Source organism: Myxine glutinosa, chromosome 3 (assembly GCF_964187855.1).
Source record: "Myxine glutinosa chromosome 3, kmMyxGlut1.1, whole genome shotgun sequence".
NCBI classification, from domain to species: domain Eukaryota; kingdom Metazoa; phylum Chordata; class Myxini; order Myxiniformes; family Myxinidae; genus Myxine; species Myxine glutinosa.
In genome coordinates this window covers 140,855,588-140,879,434 of record NC_136263.1, presented here as the reverse complement: position 1 = coordinate 140,879,434, position 23,847 = coordinate 140,855,588, and the positions used below count along the sequence as shown (strand labels likewise).

General features: G+C 45.9%; 1 protein-coding gene and 1 long non-coding RNA gene across 8 annotated transcripts in view; one reads left to right on the top strand and one right to left on the bottom strand.

Annotated features, from left to right (window-relative positions):
• Nucleotides 1–23,847, bottom strand: part of LOC144891362 (uncharacterized) — an 84,280-nt gene that overhangs the window by 33,725 nt on the left and 26,708 nt on the right. The gene's annotated exons all lie outside the window — the stretch shown is intronic.
• LOC137423159 (CD166 antigen) overlaps nt 3,291–23,847 on the top strand; it is a 292,494-nt gene continuing 271,937 nt past the window's right edge. For 2 of the 7 annotated variants that reach the window (XM_078774646.1, XM_078774644.1), the window contains exon 1: nt 3,301–3,410. In XM_078774646.1, coding sequence (XP_078630772.1) covers nt 3,359–3,410 — 52 coding nt within the window. In that variant the 5' untranslated portion in view covers nt 3,301–3,358. Of the gene's footprint in view, nt 3,411–23,847 lie in introns of all 7 variants that reach the window. The other 5 variants (XM_078774643.1, XM_068110005.2, XM_078774648.1 and 2 more) reach the window with 4 other exon arrangements.

Sequence of the window (23,847 nt, the reverse complement as noted above, 5' to 3'; positions counted from 1 at the left end):
CACTTCTTGACATGAACAGCTCGAACAATATCAAATCCATCATCCTATGTGAATCACCACTCAGTGTTGCACTTCCTGTACAGGGAGGGATCTTCCAATACGTCATATCCCAAAAGTCCTGTTTTCAAATGTCTTACAAAGTAAATGTACAGCGCTTAATCAGCTTGTCTACAAAAACAATGTTATCACGTGTGGTCGTCAAACAAAGGCCGTCATTGTCAGTTTTGCTCGATCCTCAAACAACTTCCCAAAACGATTAAAGAGTACAAGGAAGATGGAAAGAAAGATAAAGTAATGAGGAATCAGAAAGAGGAGTCCCCTGCCAAGCTTATCTATAGACCTACCATTGTGCATTTTGGGGAGGGGGCTTGCATGGGCAGGGATGTTGAAGAATTAGGATGAAAAGTAGATATAATTTAAATATGAAATGCACGTTTCAATATCAGGAGTATACATATTAAACAGTAATGTGCCTCTGAACATTTCATTGGTTGTGGTAATGTTTTGAATTTAACTACGGTGGCCATATTTGCCAACATAAGGAAGAACCTCTCTTAATTGTTTGTTCTGCTTAACGAGGGGCTTGGCGAGCGGCTTGCAAAGTGATTGATACGAAACAGCAGGCTTGGAAAGCGAAAGCAAACCGCTTACTAATGGAACACACCAAAGCCTTTGATCCGTTGAACGTTGCTCCGCTTACCGAGCGGCTTGGCAAGCGGCTTGCAAAGGGGTTGATATGGAACAGCAGGCTTGGAAAGCGATAGTAAGATGCTTACTATTGGAACACACCAAAGCCCTTGATCATTGCTCCCTTACCGAGCGGCTTGGCAAGTGGATTGCAAAGGGGTTGATACGGAACGGCAGGCTTGGAAAGCGATAGCAAACCGCTTACTAGGAACACACCAAAGCCTTTGATCCCTTGAATGTTGCTCTGCTTACCGAGCGGCTTGGCAAGCGGCTTGCAAAGGGGTTGATACGGAACGGCAAGCTTGGAAAGCGATAGCAAACCGTTTACTAATGGAACACACCAAAACCCTTGATCATTTCTCCTCTTACCGCGTGGCTTGGTGAGCGGCTTGCAAAGTGATTGATACGGAACGGCAGGCTTGCAAAGCGATAGCAAGCCGCTTACTAATGGAACACACCAAAGCCTTTGATCCCTTGAACGTTGCTCCGCAATGGTTCACATAAATTGGGCAATAAAAAAAAAATGATGACGTCATCAATCATGTGGTTCAGCAGCCATATTTTTATGGCGTAGCCTGTAGGGAAATGCCATCTGGAACAGCATTTGTCTGTCCATCCGGTGTATGTATGTATGTATGTATGTATGTATGTATGTATGTATGTAGTCGTTCACAAACGTCCACCAATCAGATCTGAGGATCTGGTGACATGACAGGGGGACAGCAGATCTTCCACTCAGCAGTTCCAAGCCCAGCTTTGCCATTGTTAGACTATCGGTCTTGTCATTTCACACTTTACAGGTATAGAAATTACAATTTTCAAATGCTAGATATCGATTGAGGTTTTTTAATTTATTTTTAAAGGCGTGTTTACATTTTTTTACTTAAATTTTTATTTACAGACGCTTCCCTACGGTTCTGTGAATTTTACCGGTGTGTCAGCTTCGATGTCCGTCAGCACGCCAAATTTCAGCCTTCTACATCACCTGGAAGGTACCGAACATTAATATCAGTCAGTCAGTGAGTCGTTGGAACGAGCTTAATATATTATACAATAAATCCACGTTACAAAGGCATACCTTTATCGTCCACTAGTGATTGTTAATGGATGGCAGCTGGTTTAAAATCTCCCTCCTATGTAAATTATGTCTCTGAGGTGTCTATCTTGGGTTCAAATGTTTACCCAGCTACAAAGTGTCGCTCTGGTCTTTCGCAGAAGGGCGGTTCATCATGGAGTTCCGTACCTCGGATGGATGTTAAACTGGACCTCCCATTTGCCTGGCATTAGTTGGTGGATGTTCAAGATTCATCGTGTCCTTCCTCAAAAGTAGGTGAGTTATCGCCGGCACCTTGAACAAACACTTATTACCTTCTCAAAGAGTTGGGCCAAACATGTTCCTAAGTGATCCCACAAAAGGTGTGGATAATTGAGGGCATTAAAGAAGTAGTAGTAGTCGTAGTAGTAGTAGTAGTAATCGTAGTAGTAGTAGTAGTAGTAGTAGTAGTTTATAATAATATTGTCCCTTGGTGTCTACTGTACTCTAGGGGGTGCTCAAGCGTAGTATTGTCAGCTTGAGAATTCGTCAGGCATACTTGCGGTCTCATGGGTTGGAGCTGGACAGTTGGTTGGAATGTAAAGCTGTGCCATCCTTGGACAACTAACATATTCACCTGTCCTCACACTCCCTCCCCCCCCCCCCCCCCCCCTGCAGTGTCTTCTCCATTACAACAATACCAAACATCGTTGGAGAAAGACTGACCTTGGTAAAGCAGCTGCTGAAAACATTTATACAAGCAACGTTGGAGGGAGGGTTTACGTTATGCTTTGAAGAAGGGATAATGCTCAAATTTCAAACGTACCTCCTTGCCGTCGGCGATAAAATACTCTCACCAACTTTTAGTTCCTAAAAAAACAAAGTTTATCTTGTCTGCCGATAGATTCATTCACCGACACTCGTATTCCATTGTTAAAGTATGGGCGGAATTTAACTAAAAAGGTACAAAAGGACCTAAAACGAAAAAGAACCTAAAAAGGTTCCTAAAAAAAGGAACTAAAATGAAAAAGGACCTAAAAAGGTTCTTAAAAAAAGGACCTAAAATGAAAAAGGACCTAAAAAGGTTCCTAAAAAAAGGAACTAAAATGAAAAAGGACCTAAAAAGGTTCTTAAAAAAAGGAACTAAAATGAAAAAGAACCTAAAAAGGTTCTTAAAAAAAGGAACTAAAATGAAAAAGGACCTAAAAAGGTTCTTAAAAAAAGGAACTAAAATGAAAAAGAACCTAAAAAGGTTCCTAAAAAAAGGACCGAAAACGAAAAAGGACCTAAAAAGGTTCCTAACAAGAACCTAAAAAAAGGACCGAAAACGAAAAAGGACCTAAAAAGGTTCCTAACAAGAACCTAAAAAAAGGACCTAAAAAGGTTCTTAAAAAAAGGACCGAAAACGAAAAAGGACATTGCTGTCCACATTGTAAAGGATGTTTGGCCAAGGTGAGAGTCAATACAAACCGCAAAAATAATGTGCATCTCTGTACGTCATTCAAAAGTCAGCAACAGGTGAACGGGCGGTGCATATTCACACCACCACGAGCTTGGCCACGCCCATGCAACCCACCTGTGTGCGCGTTTGGCATTCACCTGCCATCGCAGTCGCGCAAACACTTGCGGCGAATTGACATGGAATATGAAGTTGCGTTCAAGTTTTGCGTGGTGATCGTTATCCTGCAAGGTAACTAATAACTTACCTGACGGAATACTTAAGTTGTCTGTCTCTCTGTTGATGCTACCATTATTTGCACGATTGCTGCCTCTGCCATGCCCCAGCACCTTTCTGATACCTTTGCAAACGATGAATCTTGGAAGTCAAAAGTGACCAAATTAAGTGTGCTGCAGCATTGCTTGTCCGTGCTCTATCCTTTTCAATGCTGGGCGTCAAGCAAGGTAGCAGCACGTACAATTTAAAAAAGGTATTTTGTGTGATCCGGACGGGTTTGAACAACCAAACTACCAGACTCAGATCAGACGATCTAACCATTATGCCAAGGACATATCAAACACACGCACATGCACACGCACACACACACACACACAGACACAAACACACACACACATACACACTCACGCACACACACGCACAAACACAAACACAGACACACACACACACACATACATAGGCACACACACAGAGACGCATGCACACGCACACACACACGCACGCACACACAGACACACACACATACACTCACGCACACACACGCAGAAACACAAACACAAACACACACACACACACACACACACACACACATTCACACACACACACACACACACATAGGCACACACACAGAGACGCATGCACACACAGACACGGGCACACAGATGCACGCACACACATGCACGCATATGCACACACAGACACAGGCACACACACACGGATGCACTCACACACACACACACACACACACACAGACACAGGCAGTCAGGCACACTCACACAGGCAGACGCGCACACACACACACACACACACACACACACACACACACACACACACACACGCATACGCACATGCACATAGACACACACACACAAAAAACACACACACACACACAGACGCACGCACACACACGCATGCATATGCACACGCACACACAGACACAGGCACACTCACACAGACGCATGCACACACGCACGCATACGCACACACAAACACAGATGCACACACAGACACAGACACAGATGCACACACACACACGGACGCACACATGCACAAACCAATTCATCACGAAACCCCATTGGAATGGTGGATCTATTAACGACATTAATAACAACATTTTGTATCCCACTGATAGGATAGATCTGGATCCGGACTTGAACCAAAATTGAGTTGCGTGTTCCTGTCGCCAAACCAGCTCATCCGCATGGTTTTGTCGGAACTCATTCAAAACTTTTTTGAAATATCATGCTACATATCTATTTTGGACCCATCTCTCAATGGTGAACAATCACTTGAAAAATGACAGTATCCAAATCTGGATCCAGAGCTTCACCAAAATGGAATAATTTCGTCCTTGCTACATGCCCAACGTCTCCACCAAACTTCCTCTGAGATATCCAGTTCACAGATAAACAAACAAACTAACAAACGGGGGTGAAAACATAGCCTTTGTCCGCTTTCCATGGTGGATGTAATTACGCTTTCCTATGTCATTTACAGTTTGTTTCCATCATGTGGATATCAAAAGTTATAAATGTTCAACGTTGCACAAGCACTTTTTGGAAAACCTGTGTATACTGTATATACAGTATACATATATGTGCAGTGTCTGACATGTCACTAAACTACTCCCTCAAACGTTTGTGAAATCGTACCAAACCTCTGGTCTGCACCTACCGGTCTAATTTTTGAATTAAAAAGAATTGCCAACTTAAATAGCTTTAAAAAAATGTAATATCACTAATATTACAAACACATTTGTGCAAAAGAAAAGTTTGTATTATGAATGGTGTAAATTATTTTCATTATCCTCAGTTAAAACAAGCCTCTGCCTCTGTAACGACGTGTGGTAAGGCGAGCATAGTGAGCCGATCCACTCTTGAATGTGTGTGTGTGTGTGTGTGTGTGTGTGTGTGTGTGTGTGTGTGTGTGTGTGTGTGTGTGTGTGTGTGTGTGTGTGTGTGTCTGTGTATCCCCGTATTTAAAAAAAGAATGCAGAACAAAAAAGCTGATATTGGAGCAAGTATCCTACTGCAATATATTAAATGAGGCAATTATCTTCATGTATATAATTGCAATATAGGTGTGTGTATATGTATAGGTATATATATACAGACTTGGCATTTAATATGGAATATTTTTTTTTCTTGACTTGGGTTTACTTTCTTTCCTCAGTATATCAATCTGTTGAGTTTCTTTTACACTTTGGTGATTTATTTGTTGAAAGAACCATGTCACTGATTGTCTGTCGCAGCAAGAAGTCAACAACAGCATTATATCACAGGTGGCATGGCAAAATGTACGGACAGGTACATTTGACGATTGACTTCACAATTGGGTATATAAGGGTTGTTGCGTTCTGTATTAGTAGAAAACAACTGCTGCACCGCTCCAAAAGTTATTGCCGCTTCCTCTGGAGATGGTCTGTCAACTCGACAATGCTGTTTGTCATGGAGTGGTGGCTTTACGAAATTACGGCATGAAACAGCGTGCTATTGCTCAGTAGTATGGCATCACTCAAGATCAGGTGTCAAAGACCCTGAAACGAAATGCTCAGAGGGGTGTCCCTACTCCAATACCGAGGCCAGACGTCCCCGCAGAACCACAAGGAGGGATGATCGCCAGCTGCACCGGTTAGTCCGCAATGGCCGTACTAAGACAGCTAATCGGCTTAGGGCTGAGTGGCAGCAACTGACAAATGTGCCTTTATCCAGAAGGCTAGTCAACCAACGACTGGTTCAAGCAGGCTATCGTGCCAGGCGTCCCCTGAGAAAGCTACGCCTGACCAGACAACACCGCCAGCGCCGATTGCAGTGGGCCAGAGAGCACCGTCAATGGCAGCCAGGACACTGGAATCACGTGATCTTCAGTGACAAAGTCTAGATTTCTGGTCTGTCGTCAAGATGGCCGCGTCCGAGTGCGCAGACAAGTGCATGAAGCCTACAACAAAGATTGTATAGTGCCAAGATTCCAAGCTGGAGGTGGTGGGGTGACCGTTTGGGCTGCTTTTCATGCAGGGGGCAAAACTGACCTGGTTGTTCTGAATGGAAACCTGAACCAGTTCAAGTACAGGGCCACTCTGGAAGAAACATTGCTTCCATTTGCTCGTGCAGCCTTTCGAGGAAACTTTGTCTTCCAAGATGACAATGCACGGCCTCATCATGCACGCATGATCCAACACTTTCTTGCTGACCATGGTGTAGAGCATATGGAGTGGCCTGCCATGTCCCCGGATATGAATCCGATAGAGAACTTGTGGGAAGAATTAACGCGTCAAATCGACAACTTGGACCAGCAGCCGACCTCTGTGCGTGAATTGCAGCAGGCTATTGTCACTGCATCGCAAGCGATTCCTGTCCAAACCTTGGAAAATCTCGTGAACAGCATGCCTCAACGTGTACATGCTCTCCTGAATGCTGGTGGGGGTTACACGAAGTACTGAACTGTAATTTTACTGTCCGTAATCCCAGTCGTAATTTAACTTTTGTTTTTGTTAAAAGAAATTTGGCTAATGTGCAAAATAAAGAGATACTTCTGGAAAACATACAGAAGTTTAACACAGTACTGTCCGTGAATTGAGTTTGATATCAGTTTACATCACTTTCAAGGATCAATTTATTTGTTTCGAAATGTCAAATGTGGTTTTTGTTTCTTTTAAAGGTCACATTAACAAAATCTAGAATAATTTCAAAATAATTCCAATGAACTTTTGGTTCTAAGACACCTTGAAAAGTAAGTTCACCCCCACAAAAAAAATATTCCATATTAAATGCCAAGTCTGTATATATATATAATATATATACAGCTTTGTGTTTGTATATAATATTGTTACGGACACGACTTAGATGTTGCTTGACCGAGCGGAATGGCCGCCGTGTTCGCACAGTTTACCCGATTACACTCGAACGTTGGCCGAATCGCGCTACGCTAAATCAATGAAGGAAAGGACACAACGGCTGGGATAAATGCAACGACACAAGGGGTACAGTTCTCAAGACCTCCGGAGGAGGATATAATTGGTGATGCAGAAACGGGTAGATTACACGGTAAGAGGTAAAGCACAGAAAAATGGGCACTTAAACACAGTCTTATCTTATCCCCGACAGACCACAGACAAACGGAACAAGACTGACTTACACAGGGATGATGGCAGGGAAGGACAGGCAGTCGATAGCACAAGGTGCACCTTGGCTCAGGGACAGGATACAGCTCGGTCCAGTCCAGAGATGCGGGGAGGTATTGTAGCGCTTGGAGGTGGCGTCTTCTCTCTCCAAGCTGAGGGCGCATCTGACGTCACCTCCCCTGTCCTGCGCATGCTCAGCGGGGAGTGACACGCCCTCGGCTCGTTGGCCCCGCCCCATATGGGATCGGTCCGCCGCTTCTATTGGGTGCGGGGGGGTTACCGGGCTCCGCCCTTGACGAGGAGCTGACAGCGAGCCCCTGCGTGGTAACCCCGTCGGAGCACATGTTCAATGGCGGCTAACCAAGCCGGAGTGAGGACGCACACTTCCCGCGCCGCCGCCGCTGTTGTTGTTGTTGTTGTTGTACCATGAGGAAGAGCTGCGGGGAGGTATTGGGAGGTCCTAAACTTTCTAACGGTGCCATACAATCACATTCTGGTGCAACGAAGAGTCAGAATTAATGGAAACGAGTCCTTAACTGACATAGACTAAGAATAACTAGCAAGATGTCCTATAGTTGTCTACGTGAGATGCGGTGGACCTGGATGCGACATTTAATGGGGGAAATAGGGGGAGGTCGGGGCTACAGAGTGTTGTTTACAGAAAATGGGACTAGGGAATGGGGGATTGGGGATAGTTGGGAAGTATTGGGGAAATAGGGGAATATTTACAAGCGGATATGGATGGAGGCCAATCTCATATCCGCAACAATATATATATCCGCCGCTGTGAGCTTTGTGTTGAAAGGGGAGGTGGACATGTTGAAGGTGCGGGTGCATAAAAGCCAATGATTCCTGAGAAAAGTTCACATCTGACGTTCATTTTGCACCAATTATCCTGACTTGCATTGATTAGCCAAACTTGTAAAAATGCGATTTGAACTTGTCATTTCCAATGAACATGTACTCGGTCATGTGTGACAGCAATGATGCATGGAAGCTATCAATGTGCGTATCAAAAATATATATACAGTGCGTATCAAAAAAAAGGTAATCCGAATTAAAGGGGTTCATATGCAAAGGTTATTTATTTTGACAATTTACATGTGGTTTACTAATTAAGAGGAGATGCTCAGCTTTCTATTGATAGCTTCCATGCATCATTGCTGTCACACATGACCGAGTACATGTTCATTGAAAATGACAAGTTCAAATCGCATTTTTACAAGTTTGGCTAATCAATGCAAGTCAGGATAATTGGTGCAAAATGAACGTCAGATGTGAACTTTTCTCAGGAATCATTGGCCTTTATGCACCCACACCTTCAACATGTCCACCTCCCCTTTCAACACAAAGCTCACAGCGGCGGAGCATTCCCTGAACTGCTCGTCTCACCATAGCCGGGTCATTGCGCAAAGCATCCACTTCATGTCGAATACGGCTCTGCAACTCGTCAAGATCACGGGGAGGAGTTACAAACACCTTGTTCTTTAAATGTCCCCAAAGGAAATAATCACATGGTGTGAGATCAGGTGATCTTGGCGGCCATTCCACTGCATGGTTGAGGGCGATGACTCGGTCTCCAAAGAGTTCCCTCAGTCGATCTCGGACAGCAATAAGACGATGTGCTGGGGCGCAGTCTTGGGCCCACCAGAGATATCTGAAGACACCATGAATCTGTCTCTCAAAGTTCTCCTCCAGCTGCGGTAAAACTTCATCATTGATCATCTGCAGATACCTGTTACCATTGACATTCCTTTGAAAGAAAAATGGTCCAATCACCTGACCACTTCCACAAAGCCCCAACCAAACAGTCCACTTTTGTCGATTCATGTTGGTGTCAAAATTAAATTCCAGGGGTTGTCCTGTCGGTGCATATTCAAGAACATTATGGGTATTGACCTTGCCATCCACAGCGAAAGCAGCTTCGTCGCCGATAACGAGATACCACAGGAAATTGACATCTGCTTCGCAACGTGCTATCAACCATCCGGCAAGCACCAGCCTCCTGGCAAAATCCCCTGGCGTAAGTTGATGCCGGATGTGAATCTGATATGGATGTTGGTGGAGGTCCAGTCTTGTGATTCGGTTGAATGTTGCCGAAGGCAATCCCGTCCCATTTCGTCTTGCGCTGGTATCCCGAGGATGCTCCAAAACTTGCTGCCTTACTGCTGCAATGTTCATTTCCGATCGCCCATTGTGCCTCCTACCAGAATTCTCCTTGTTGCGGTTGAGGCTAGTGCCGTGCTCTTGGTATTTTCTAACATTCGCCCAGATGGTTTTGGCTGCTGGAGGCTCCCGTTCTGGAAAACGTTCCCTGAACGCATCACGAGTTCGCTGCAAACTTCCAGTTTCGTGAAAGGTTGTAACCACGAAGGTCCGCTGTTCAGTCGTAAGTTGAACCATCTTTTCGATGACTCAGACTGTCTCTAAACCCATACACTGTAGGCCCATCTTAAATACCCATCTTAAACAAAGGATGATGCAACCAACGATTACCAGACCAGCTTAACAATTTTACATAATCAACTTGACAGTCGACAAGTAATGCGTCCATTTCAAACTGTCTTGCACTGATTAGCTAAACTTGTAAAAATGCGATTTGAACTTGTCATTTTCAATTAACATGTACTCGGTTATGTGTGACAGCAATGGTGCATGAAAGGCATCAATGGAAAGCTGGTCTCCTCATAATTGGTCAACCACACGTAAATTGTCAAACTAAATAGCCTTTGCATATTAACCCCTTGAATTCGGATTACCTTTTTTTTGATACGCACTGTACTGTATATATATATTGTTGCGGATCTGCCGCCGGCCTTCTCCCCTTACCAAGGGGGGATTAGTCCCCTTGTCTTTGACTGGCCTGATGGGACCTGGGACCTATGACGTCCCTCCCAGACAGCGCGAAATAGGGTCTTAGGACTAAAATTCGCTATTACCTAATTACTCGCGCTGCCCTGAAACGAGGAAATAAGCCCCGCACGAACCACGTGTGTTGAGACGCCGAGCGGTGCGTACACGCGATCCGTGCCATTTAGATGGTGAACCCAGTTCTAGCGGTCTTATTCGTGCCATGCTTAGTCAATGGCGAAACCACAAAGGCGATCGAATTGGAAAAAAAGGAAGAACAAGATTTATTTACACTATACAATGGTTCAAGAAAAAGGGGACACAGTGCAGCCTTAAACCAGTCTTACTTAATACCCAGGACAAATGGGCCCGTCTCACACACACACACACTCACACGGGGCTTGCAGCTGCAGGATGATTGTCTGCGCATCCAGGGATGGCTCCCGTGCAGCTCTCACTGGTCTCCGGCTCGTCCCGTGCAGATGGTAAGAGGAGAAGGCAGGAGCTCTCTGCATGTCGTCTTGTATGCACAGGGTTATTACGGGGCGAACTGTAGGGTGTGGGCTCTGGCGGTTAATCACTGGCGGCCATGGCCGCGTTTACTCGCGTGGCTGGAATGTGCGCTATTCGCCACCGGCGCATTTGGCTGTGGCCGCGTACTCGTACCGCCTACCCCTCTTCTTCTTCCCCTATGGCGCATACGTACTATGGCGAGTTACAGTTCAAAAGCCTCAAAGCGAGCGAGTCCTCAAATCCTTCAAAGTCCTCTTGCGCTGGTGATGCGAGTCAAGTTCTCCTGCCGACAGGTCCTCTCTCTGCGAGTCCTCCTCGTAAGTCCTCTCCAAACAAGTCCTGTTCAAGGGCTTTGTGCAGCGACTTATATAGGCACGCCCCGCGAGCCTTCTCGAACTCACCAAACGCGCCTCTCCGCGCCCTCACGCCATGCCGCTAGAGCCCTGATTGGCTGGTGGCTCTTACCGTCATCGCCTCTGACGCTCAGCCTCGACGCCGCCCCCACCCAGACCCCGTGCTCCTCCTTCTCAGGCCTACCTCGTGTTACTCGACTAGTGAGTGAGCAAAGGGCAGCAAATGCTTAACAAACTGAGCGGGCAGCCAAATGGGGTGCGGGATCAATTACGCCCATAGAGGTGGAATTAGAGGGTGGACGCAAAATGAACGGGACCTAATCTCATGTCTTTACACAACGCAGATATTAATAGGGGAAATGGCCTATACTTACACATACTATGACATAACTAATACTACAAGTGGGCCTACGTGTTGCTCGTGTGACTAACTATGGGGGGCATCCCTTTAGCCTTTAATGATCAATATGTGCAAATCTCAAAACCGTAGCTATATATATATATATATATATATATATATCATCATCATCATCATCATCATCATCATCATCATGTCGCCCCGCCGTTACGGCGTTGGTGTTCAATTTTTGTGAACCCGCTTGTGGCTATACAGTCCGAGTGCCGATTTGCATCGGCGTCCATAAGTTGTACAAATCCATTTAGAGTCAGCAGGCACCGTTTGCCGCTCGCGTTCCTTACGCTTTCTGCGGGCTTCTTTGGCGGCATCTATACGACCCTTTTCCGCAGAGTCGCATCGTGTATGGATCAAGCTACGCCATTTCGGTCGATCACTGGACAGAGTTTGTAAATTGTCGAGCGGGACGTCACATTCTTTCAAATGTGCACGCAGTGTATCCTTGAAACGCAGTTTGGGCCGGCCCACTGATCTCTCTCCTTCGTGCAGTTCTCCCATAAAAATAAAACGTGGGATCCTGTCTGCGTCCATCCTCAACACATGGCCGACCTAACGGAGCTGGGCCTTTTGCAGGGTGCATGTGATGGATTGCATTTCAGTTCGCTCGAGTACTTCCGTATCCGGCACGAGATCGGACCAATGGATGCCTAGAATTTGTCGTAGGCATCGGGAGTGAAAGCCATTCAGTCTGCGAAGGTGGCGTGCATAGCAATTCCAAGATTCGGCTCCATACAGGAGAGAGGGGATGACAACTGCTTTGTACACTGCCAATTTTGTGTTCACTTTGAGCCCACGTTCTTTCCAGACTCTGCTGTGGAGTCGGGCAAACGAAACACTCGCGTTGCGGATTCTTTGGTCGATTTCCTTGTCCATGGTTGCAGTATTCGATAACCACATGCCCAGGTACATGAATTATTTTGTGACTGACAATACGTGACCCCCGATCGTAATTGCTGGTTCAACGTACGGGCTTCCCGGCGCTGGTTGATACAAAACCACGGTCTTTTGCAAACTGATAACCAGACCAAACGCCTCCATGGCCTCAGCAAAACGGTCAACGATACGCTGCATTTCCTCTTGTTTGTGGGCAATCAAGGCTGTATCATCGGCAAACAGCAGGTCACGTATTACCATGGTATTGGTCTTTGTGTAGGCTTTTAGACGTCGGAGGTTGTAGAGGTTTCCGTCAGCACGAGAACGGACGTGTACGCCAGGCTCCAGATCGTTCGAGGCACGCTCGATAGCTGCCGCTAGATAGACCCCAAACATGGTTGGTGCAAGCACACAGCCTTGTTTTACTCCCATCATAATGCTGAATACGTCCGTCTCATCCCCGTCTACCGCCACTTTGCCTCTCATTTTGTCGTGAAACCTCCGCAGCAACTTGATGAAGTGGTCTGGACATCCATAGCGAGCAAGAAGTTTCCAGAGTGCGTCTCTGTTCACCGTGTCGAAGGCCTTCGTCAGGTCGACAAAGACCATGTACAAATCCTGGTTTTGTTCCATTGCTTTTTCCTGGATTTGCCTCGCTGCGAACACCATATCAATTGTGCTCCTATTTGAACGGAAACAGGACTGTGATTCCGGAAGCGTTGCCTCACTGATATTGTCCACCAGTCGATTGAGCAGCAGTTTCGCGAAGACTTTGCCTGTTATGCTCAACAACGAGATTCCGCGGTGGTTTCCACAATCTGAGCGATCGCCCTTTCCTTTGAACAAAGTGATTAATTTTGTGTCACGCCATTCTTGAGGAACATCCCCGGCCTCCCAAATTTCATTGAACAACACCGACAATGCTGTAACCAGATCGTGGCCTCCATACTTCAACAGCTCGATCGGAATACCGTCTGAACCAGGGGCTTTTCCACATTTGACCTGTTTCACAGCTTTTGCGATTTCGTCTGGTGTTGGTGGATGTGCCAGGTGGTTCTGAATTGGACGCTGATCGATTTCGTTGATCACCGAATCATGAACTATCGATGATCTGTTCAGAAGGTCGGAGAAGTGGCTTCACCAGCGTGCGAGGATTAGCGATTTGTCAGTAAGTAGTTCACCGTCCAGTGTCTTCATCGGGAAAGTACCATTTCGTTTGGGTCCGTAAACCGTTTTCAGACCGGAGAAAAAGTTGTGGTACTCCTTTCGCTCTGCGTAGCCTTGGATCTCATTTGCTTTCTCGGCCCACCAAATATCTTTCAGCTTACGGATGCATTTGGTTGCATCACTACGAAGAGTTCGGAACTGCTGTCTATCAGCGCCACTGCCGATCGACAGTGCTTTCTGGAGGGCAGCGTTTTTCGTGTCCAGGAGCTCACGTAACGATTCATTAGATTCGTCAAACCAGTCATTGCGTGTCCTCGTTTTTCATGGAATTGTGTCGGCCGCAGCCTTCGGGACAGCCTGCTTGAAACTTGACCATGACGAGTCTACCATTTGAGACATTTCTGTTGAGACTTTATCTACATACTCAACGCAGAGAGATTCGCTTGTCACCAGTTGACGCTCATCGATTCTCGGCTGACGCTTTTGACCAGCAGAACGATGTTGCCGAGGGATTCGAAGCCGTAACTTGCTCCTAACCAGCAGGTGATCTGTCCAGCATTCGGCTCCATGCATAACGCATGTTAACTTGGTGTACCGCAGATGCTTTTGGCGCACGATCACATAGTCGATCATGTGGGAGTGTTTTGACCGAGGATGCTTCCAAGTTCCTTTGTACATGTTGGGTTGCTGAAACATGGTGTTCGTGATTGCCAGTCCAAATTTTGCACATGTTTCGAGAAGGAGGTTGCCATTCACATTCACATTTCCAATACCATGGAGACCAATAACGTGTTTCCAGGCGGCATGGTCTCTCCCAACCCTGGCATTGAAATCCCCAAGAAGGACTATTTGGTCTGATTCTGGAATCTTGGTGAGGATCGAGGATAAAGTCTGGTAAAAGGTCTCCTTTGCTTCTGCCGTTGCCTGTAGCGTTGGCGCGTAGGCTGATATGAAAGTAGCGTTCCCAGAGAGGAGAGGAAGCCGCATGTAGATAAAGCGTTTGTTTACGGCAACAGGTGTCAATATCATTTTTTTGGTGATGTCGTCGCGAATAGCAAAAGCTACCCCCGCTTCCCGGCATTGTCCACCGGGTAGTCCGGACCAAAAGAACGTGTAGCCACTGGAGGCCTCGCGCAGCTGGCCCGAACCGGGAAATCTGGATTCCTGAAGAGCTGCAACGGCGATGTTGTACCTTTGTAGTTCGAGACCAATGAGAGCCGTTCTGCGTTCTGGTCTGTTTGCGGCATCTAAATCCAACAGCGACCTAACGTTCCACGCTGCAAAAAATAACAAGGACACAACGGAGGCCTGCCTCTTCCTGCACTCAAGAGCAGTCCGTCCTTGCAGCTTTAGGACTGCACCGTCATTATGGCAGCCATTGATGGGTCCCGAAGCGCCCTCCCCGGTAGCATAAATGCCAACATCGGCCCCAGGGGCGAAAACCGGTGCTGACAATATCGAATTATTTTGTTCTTCGTGAGCCATAAGAGTTGAAACAGACTGCGCGAACGTTTTAGGAGCACCAAGCCTTGTGCAGAGGTCAGTCGCTCCCTCTCGCCAAACAACCCAGAGTCCAGTGGCAGGCCGAAGCCCGACAACTGGGAGGGAAGTGTGGTGCAGCGGCTGGCCGGATGCACAGTGAATACCCGTAGTGCACCGCCCTTATTTTACAGCATACCACAGGTGCTGCTGGTTAATGCAGTGACTCGCTGTCGTTGTTCCAGTAAGACCGGACATTGCCAAACGAGCTCTTAACATCGCTAGGCTGCAAACTCCTAACGATGATGATGTTATTTAAAGCACAGTTTTATGGCCGGATGCCCTTCCTGACGCCAACCCTTTTAGTTGCCTCTTACGACACGCAGAGATATGGTGTACCTGTTCTAAAACCTGGGCACACACAGCAAAGAAGTGGAAAACAGAGAAAAGGAGAGGAAACCAAGCTAGCATCTACACCGCAGTGCAGGGATACGCCTTTCCCGCCAAACAGGGGATCTGTGTATATGTACCCCTGTTGGCATCGGTGATGTCTTGACCTTTCCTGGGGTCAGGCGCCTCTAACCCTACCTACGAAGATGTTACTAACCCTCACTAGCTCGGAGTACTTTGGAAAAAAGAAGATTTTAGAAAGATAGGAAGACAGAGTAGAAAAAGATGTACATACGTACAGTAAGACGGCTAAGGAGGTAGAGGGAGCTTTTCCCCTCACTCTGGTATAGACCAGCTCATCACCAATATATATATATATACATACACACACTGCTTTTAGAGAGTATTCACACCCATTTACTTTTATCACATTTTGTTGTGTTTCAGCCTGAATTTAAATTGGAATAAATTAAGATTTTTGTCACTGTTCCACACAAAATACCTCATTAATGACAAGCTAAGACATGTTTTTAGAAATTTTTACAAACTTGGGGAAAATGAAATGCAGAATAATCGAATCTGCATAAGTATTCAGCCCCCTGAGTCACTACTTTGTAGAAATGCATTTTGCAGTGATTACAGCTTCGAATCTTCTTGGGTATGTCTGCACATCTGGATTTGGGGAGTTTCTCCCATTCTTCCTTGCAGATTTGCTCAAGCTCTGTGAAGTTGAATGGGAGGTGTCGGTGAACAGCAATCTTCAAGTCTTTCCACAGATTCTCCATGGGATTCAAGTCTGGAATTGGCTGAGCCACTCAAAGGCTTTCACCTTCATGTTCTGAAGCCATTTCAGTGTTGTTTTGGCTGTGTGCTTGGGGTCATTGTCACGTTGGAATGTAGATCTTCCCCGCAGTTTGAGGTCTTTTGCACTCTGAAGCAGGTCCTCCTCAAGTATTTGCCTGTATTTGGCGCTATTCATTGTTCCCTCTATCCTTACAAGTCTCCCAGTCCCTGCCACTGAAAAGCATCCCCATAACATGATGCTGCCACCACTATGCATCACGAGGTAGGTATGGTGTTACATGGGTGATGAGCTGTGCTCGGTTTCCGCCAGACGTAGAGCTTTGTATCCAGGCCAAAGTGTTCAATTCTTGTCTCATCAGACCACAGCATATTTTGCCTCATGCTCTCAGTTTTCACGTGCCTTTGTGCAAACTCCAGGTGTGCTGCAATATGCCTTTTTCTCAGGAATGGCTTCCATTTCGCCATTCGTGCGAAGTCCTTCCTAGGCACACCTGAGCTCCTCATCACATACAAGGCTTTCATCCGCAGCTCAATGGAATACTGTTCCCCCCTCTGGGCTGGTGCTCCTGCCTCACACCTGGCTCGGCTTCACGCTGTTGAATCCAAAGCTTTCAGAATCATTGGAATCTCCCGCGATGAAGCTATCTCTGAGGGCCTTTCACTCACTCACCGCAGGCAGGTAGGTGGTCTTTCTGTCTTCTACCGACTCCTCTCCGGCCTTGCTCCCCCAGCTCTCTCTGTGCTCTGTCCCCCAAATATTCCTACAGGTCGCACAAGATCTGCCAGCCACCCTCTGATGGTTAAACTGCCGAAATCTCGGCTCTCTGCTCACCTTCACTCTTTCATTCCTCTTTTCTCCCGCCTCTGGAACAAACTCCCACACTCACTTCAATCACACTCCTCCCTCCAGGTCTTCAAAACAGCTGTTCACCACCATCTCTTATCTTCCCCCATCCAAAACCTTGATCTTTTCTACCCCCACTAATTCACCCCAGATCCACCTTGTTTGAAATTCCAACTTCTTTCCTGGAAGTCTTGGCAGTGTCCATATGTTTTATACCTCTCCCACCCCCCCCCCCCCCGCCTTCCCATGCCTTCCCCCCAAAGCCCTCTCCCTCCCACAGTTCTCTCGATGTCTCCATGTCTCTCGGTCCCTGCTCTCAAATGTTGTGTTTGTGTCCTTCCCCCTCTCTCCCCATCTTGTCTACCGCTCCCGATGTTATTTGTTTTGTGTGTCTGTTTGTCTTTCTGTGTGATTAATGTTCGCTCTTTCACGAGCCTCGATCTTGTATACAAAAAAAAAAAAAAAAAAAAAAAAAAAATTCTCCCATAAAATGCTGCAGAGTGCTGTTGTCCTTCCGGCAGGTTCTCCCATCTCAGCCAAAGAACTCTGTAGTTCTGTTGGAGTGGTTATTGGGTTCTTGGTCACCTCCTTGACCAAGGTCCTTCTTGACTGGTTGTTCAGTTTGGTCGGACAGCCAGTTCTTGGAAGATCTGGGTAGTTCCATTTCCTAATAATGGAGCTCACTGTGCTCTTGGGAACTTTCAGCAATGGAAATTGTTTTATATCTTTTACCAGATATATGTCTCCTCACAATTATTTCTCTTTTTATTGAGTTATTTTTTGAGTTCCACAGACAGTTCTTTGGACTTTGTGTAAGTGTTTCTGCTCTGACATGCAATGTCAACTGCGGGACCTCATATAGAAAGGTGTGTTTCTTTCAAAATCATGTCCAATGAATTGAATTGGCCACAGGTTGACTCCAATCAAGTTGTAGACACATCTCAAGCATGGTCAAAGGCAATTGGATGCACCTGAGATCAATTTTGAGTGTCATAGCAAAGGGGTTGAATACTTGTTGACGAGAGACATTTCATCTTTTCATTTTTAATTCATTAGTAAAAAAAAAATAAAAATAAACTCCACTTTGACATTATGGGGTATTATGTGTAGATCAGTGACAAAATAATCTAATTTAAATCCATTTTTAATTCAGACTGTAACAAAAGAAAATGTGAAAAGGTCAATGAATGTGAATTCTTTCTGAAGCCACTGTATACATATATGTATATACATATATAGATTCCCACCCTGTGTCTATGTATAGAGGGGCGAGGGATACATATGCATTGAGGCGGTGGTTTAGCTAGGACTTCCCCTTCTTCATCCAGTATTCAGTATCCCTCCATTAACCATTATCTATGATTTTATCTCTTAACCATCCAGTAATTTATTTAGTAATCCGTAATTTATCCGGTATCCTGTAAATGATCCAATATCTAGTAATCATTCCAGTATCCGTACCCTACTGTTCTTCATCTTCACCTTTCATGCTTCCATTCCTAAATGTTTCAACCCCCCCCCCCCCCCTCACCTCACCTCCCTGCTCCTACGTTGATTGACGACGAGTCATGTCCTGTGTGTAGGTAAGGTGAGACCGATTGAGTGCACTGCATAAGCGTTAAGATAGACACTTTATTTTGTATCTTTTACATATGTTTCTTTTTTTTGTATACAAAGTCGAGGCTCGTGTAAGAGCAACACATAAAACACAGAGACACAAACAGAAAACACATAAAATGTATAATAGAGGGAGCAGGAGACAGGAGGGGAGAGAGAGGGAAGCACATCAACAGTAGAGAACAGGGACATTGGTAGACCTGTGGAAGGTAGTGGGCTGGGGGTGGGGGAGGGGTTCGGAGGGAGGAAAGGGGAAGAAACGGTAAAACACAAATGGACACTACTAGGAGTTTCAGGAAAGAAAAGCGGCATTTGAAAGAGGTGGATTCGGGGTGTATTAATGGCGGTGGAAAAGATCAAGGTTTTGGATGGGGAAAGAGAAGAGATGGTGGTGAACAGCTTTTTTAAAGACATGGAGGGAGGAGTATGATTGAAGAAAATGTGGGAGTTTGCTCCAGTGGTGGGATGGGAAAAGAGGAATGAAAGAGAGAATGCCTAGATGGCATGGCTAGACGGGAAGTTGTCCCCCTATGATTGGCTCCGGGTTTAACCAATGTCCATTCATGGTTCGCTCAGCCGTACTAAACAGATGGGTGGTCTTTTCACCCAGAGTCGGTTTACCGTGCCAGTGAGTTAAGCGTGGCAGATGGGGAACTGTGTCAGTAACTAAGCGGTGGTTAAGTACTTGCCTGAGCGAACCAATGCCTCATGATGTGGGCTACCATTACAAATAGGGTCTCAGACCAATTGCCCCCTGGGAACGCTATCTCGGTCCAACCACAAGCAGGATCAATCAAAATACGTATCAACCCTTTCATGAATTGATTACACAAGCTGGTGAAGAAATTAAGGAGGAGAAAATGACTGCGAGATAATCAATGAGAAAATGGCAGGAGAATTCAAACAAAATACAGATGAAACATATACATTCACCCTTACCCATATGGGACCCTGGAGCACTTACAATCACTTACCACAAACTACAATACTGAATCCAGATCACCCGAGGAATGACACAGCGGGGAGGGTAGAGGGTAGAGATCACAGAGACAGATAAGAAAATAATAATAATGGGGACTCTTGTGTGCCCTCAGCGAAACTGCAGTTGCTCCATTTGGTCGCTCTGTTTGGAGCAATCTTACCATGGCCTGGTACCCGAACTTGCTCCATGTGGTTCTGGTGTCCATGTCAGAGCCCGTCCAACCTGCACAATTTCCTGCAGCACCAGGATGGCTCATTTCATTCAAATATTGGGGGATTTGTATTTGGAGGGGTGCTGTTCTAGTTGTGGTGCTGAATGCGTCGTGCTGTGGCCATGTTGTGTCGAAGCCGCAATGGAAAAAGTGAATGGGAAGAAAGTTGTGAAGAAGAAGAAAATGTGAGTGGGGGAAATATGTGTAGTGTGAAAAAGGAAAGCATGAGGTTCAAAGAAAAGCACGAAACTCTGTTCTGACAGTACGAGCTGTGTGCGGGTAAATATCGTGGGAGCAATGCTCTCTTTATTTCTTGCTATGATGGTCTTTGACTCCAGATGACTCCAGATTGTGCTTGGCAGTAGTGGAATTAAATGTTGTGTGTGTGTGGTAGATGGAAATTATTGCTCCCGGTACTGTGCAGCACGGGCTGTATGGGACACTTTACCAGTGCTTTCTCCACTCACAATATGGAGTCGCACAATAACAGGTATATACAATATGCTGTGTATGGGTGGGTGTGTATCGATATTGTTACTAGGATCATGCCGTCCAATCGGTTGAGATGCTCTGAGCCAGATTAAGGGCCAATTTGCTCCTTCCTATACCGAGCTCAATTTGGAATGCCCGCAGCTGATCGAGCAGCACACCCAGACACCTTGCCTTATCCGATCCATAATTAAGATTAGTGTTGGTTGTAACCAGTGAGGTGGTGAATTTACTGATGAGCATTATGCGCTCCAGTTCTGAAGATCCTCTATCTGATTTCAAGCAAACTCTACTATTTTTAATCAGCGATCATAGCATTCCGAATAACTCAAATAGAGACCAAGTAAGTTCAGGTTGTGTATTAAAATTGGGAGGGGAATGACCAGGGAGGGAGGCAGGCATTGAATGACTAAATACCAGGTTTACATACAATTGAAATATATACCTCAGGGTTTCGTACATACAGAAGAATTGTACTTACATACGTATTCCAGCCTCAAGCATACCACAGGAGAAGACGAGAGAGATAGACAAGACATAGAATACTCTATCTTGGCCAATGCAGGTAGCGCAAGTTAGAAGGTTTGTCCGCAGCAGATAGAGGCAGGAGGGACCGTGGTCATGCAGGTCAGAATGGAAGGGGCTGGCACGATGTTGGGGGCATAGCCTGGGTGGGAGATGAGCAGATGGCACTCTGGTGGGAGATGCTGGCTCGTTCTCCAGTTCTGGGGAGTCTTCGGTCCTCTACCCTTCTCCGGGCTTAGCTACAGATATGACCAAACTGTGTTGCATACCGCCTGGACTTAACTGTGTCTGATTAATGTGTGGGTTGTTTTCGTCGACTTTAACTTTGAGGGACCCCCATATGTTGTAGTCAGGAGGAGACAGATCCGGACAGTAGGGAGGCGATAGGTTGTCCATCCATCGATAAATGAGTCGATCACCCAGGAAATGTCATCTCAAAAACTCCAAAGCACCATTAGATGTATGCGGTGGTGCACCATCTTGCTGGAAAATGACTTAATTCATAGTGATGTCTTGCTTCGGTTTCAGTGCCGGAAGGAATCTTCTCTGCAGAATGTCGACGTATCTATCTGTGTCGACTGTGACTGTTTGGCTTTGTTCTCAAATAATAAATGTCCTATTATACCGCTATGTCTGATAGCATACCAAACCGTTTCGCTACAGAATCTGGTTGTTCCATGTGTTCACGTGATTGGTGTTCTGCCCAAAATCGCATGTTTGGATGTTTTTTTTGGCGTGGCCAATGAAATTGGGCCTCATCATTAAAGAATATGTATCTGGAAAATCCTGCTCTTTTTCGATCCGTTGCGCAACGGCGCTGCAAAATTCGAAACTCTCCCTCTTATTTCTTTCGGTCTGGTGCTGCAGTAACTGTTTCTTGTATGGATACAGTGTGAGACTATCAATGGTCATACGAGAAGTTCCCACAAGTTTGTGCAAACAAGTTGTGCAAATCAGCGTGTCGACCTATTTAGCGAAGAGGGCAAGGCTTTTCTTGCAGCCTCTATCTTGTTGGGTTTTCTCACTGAAGGTGTTCAACCACCGGGACCTTTAATTTGGGTTTTCACACCTCCAGTGTCGCAAAAACTTCCAACAATACGTTTCGTGGCTTTGTATTGTGGAATTCTTGCATTTGGATAGACCCGATGAAACTTTGTGCTGAACCACACCACTTCGTCACAAACGTGTCCAGATTGAGCATCTGCTGGGGCACAGGGAAGTTGTTCTACATAGTCGAAACTTCTATGGAAGAAACGTTAAACGTTGCTTTTCAGGCGATCGGGTGGTGCTCCTGCCTCACACCTTGCTCGGCTTCACGCTGTTGAGGCCAAAGCTTTCAGAATCATTGGAATCTCCTGCGATGTAGTCAACTCCGAGGGCCTTTCACTCACTCACTGCAGGCAGGTTGGTGGTCTTTCTGTCTTCTACCGACTCCTCTCCAGCCTTGCTCCCCCAGCTCTCTCTGTGCTCTGTCCCCCAAATATTCCTTCAGGTCGCACAAGATCTGCCTGCAACCCTCTTATGGTTAAACTGCCAAAGTCTAGGCTTTCTGCTCACCTTCACTCTTTCATTCCCCTTTTCTCCCGCCTCTGGAACAAACTCCCCCACTCCCTTCAATCCCACTCCTCCCTCCAGGTCTTTAAAACAGCTGTTCACCACCATCTCTTATCTTCCCCCATCGAAAGCCTTGATCTTTTCTACCCCCGGTAATTCACCCCAGAGTCCTTGCAGTGTTCATATGTTTTATTCCTCTCCCACCTCCCCCCAAGTCCTCCCGATGTCCCTGCTCTCAAATGTTTTGTGTCCTTCCCCCTCTCCCCATCTTGTCTGCCGCTCCCCTTGTTTTTTGTGTTTTGTGTGTCGGTTTGTCTTTTTGTGTGATTAATGTTAGCTCTTTCACGAGCCTCGATCTTGCATACAAAAAAAAAAAAAAAAAAAAAAAAAAAATCGGAAAATAAACAAGAGGTTCACATTAGTACAACCTATGACAGCTGTTTGAAAGGTTTTTTGGGTTTTTGGACAACCCTGTTATATTAGTGTAATATATTGGCACATGTTTGATTCTGTTGTGTCTGTTTCGACTAAATTTTTGAACACCTCTTTGAACACCTCTCGTCAATCCCATTCATCCCTCCAGGTCTTTAAAACAGCTGTTCACCACGATCTCTTGTCTTCCCCATCCTAAACCTTGATCTTTTGTACCCTTGTTAATTCACCCCAGATCCACTTTTTTGAAATACCGACTTCTTTCCTGGAAGTCCTAGTAGTGTCCATGTGTTTTTTTCATCTCCCACCCTCCCCCACCCCCCCCCTCCCCACGCCTCCTCCCCCCAAGCCCTCTACCTCCCACAGATCTCCCGATGTCCCTGCTCTCAAATGTTGTACTTGTGTGCTTCCCCCTCTCTCCCCATCTTGTATACCCGCTCCTTTTATTGTATGTTTTGTGTGTCCGTTATATATATTTTGTCATTAATGTTAGCTCTTACACGAGCCTCGATCCTGTATACAAATAAATAAATAAATAAATAAAACCCTCACAAGGTGTTCTCTGCGCATTAAAGTTCGTGCGTGATTTGACCGATGTGGCGTGCGCACCATGTCCTGCCCTTTCCCCCATAGATATTACTTCAACCCAGACTGGCGCCGACGAACCCTAAGTCTCGTCAAGCAAGTAGCTAGACCTTGATGTTTGTCTTCTGCTCCACAGGGATTCTGACGACCACTGGAAGGTTGTCTTTTCCTGTAAAAGAGCTTGTTGACAGCTATGGAAGGTGTCACATAAGCAGGCTAGCAAGTTTGGCAGCAGGCTTACAAGTGTTC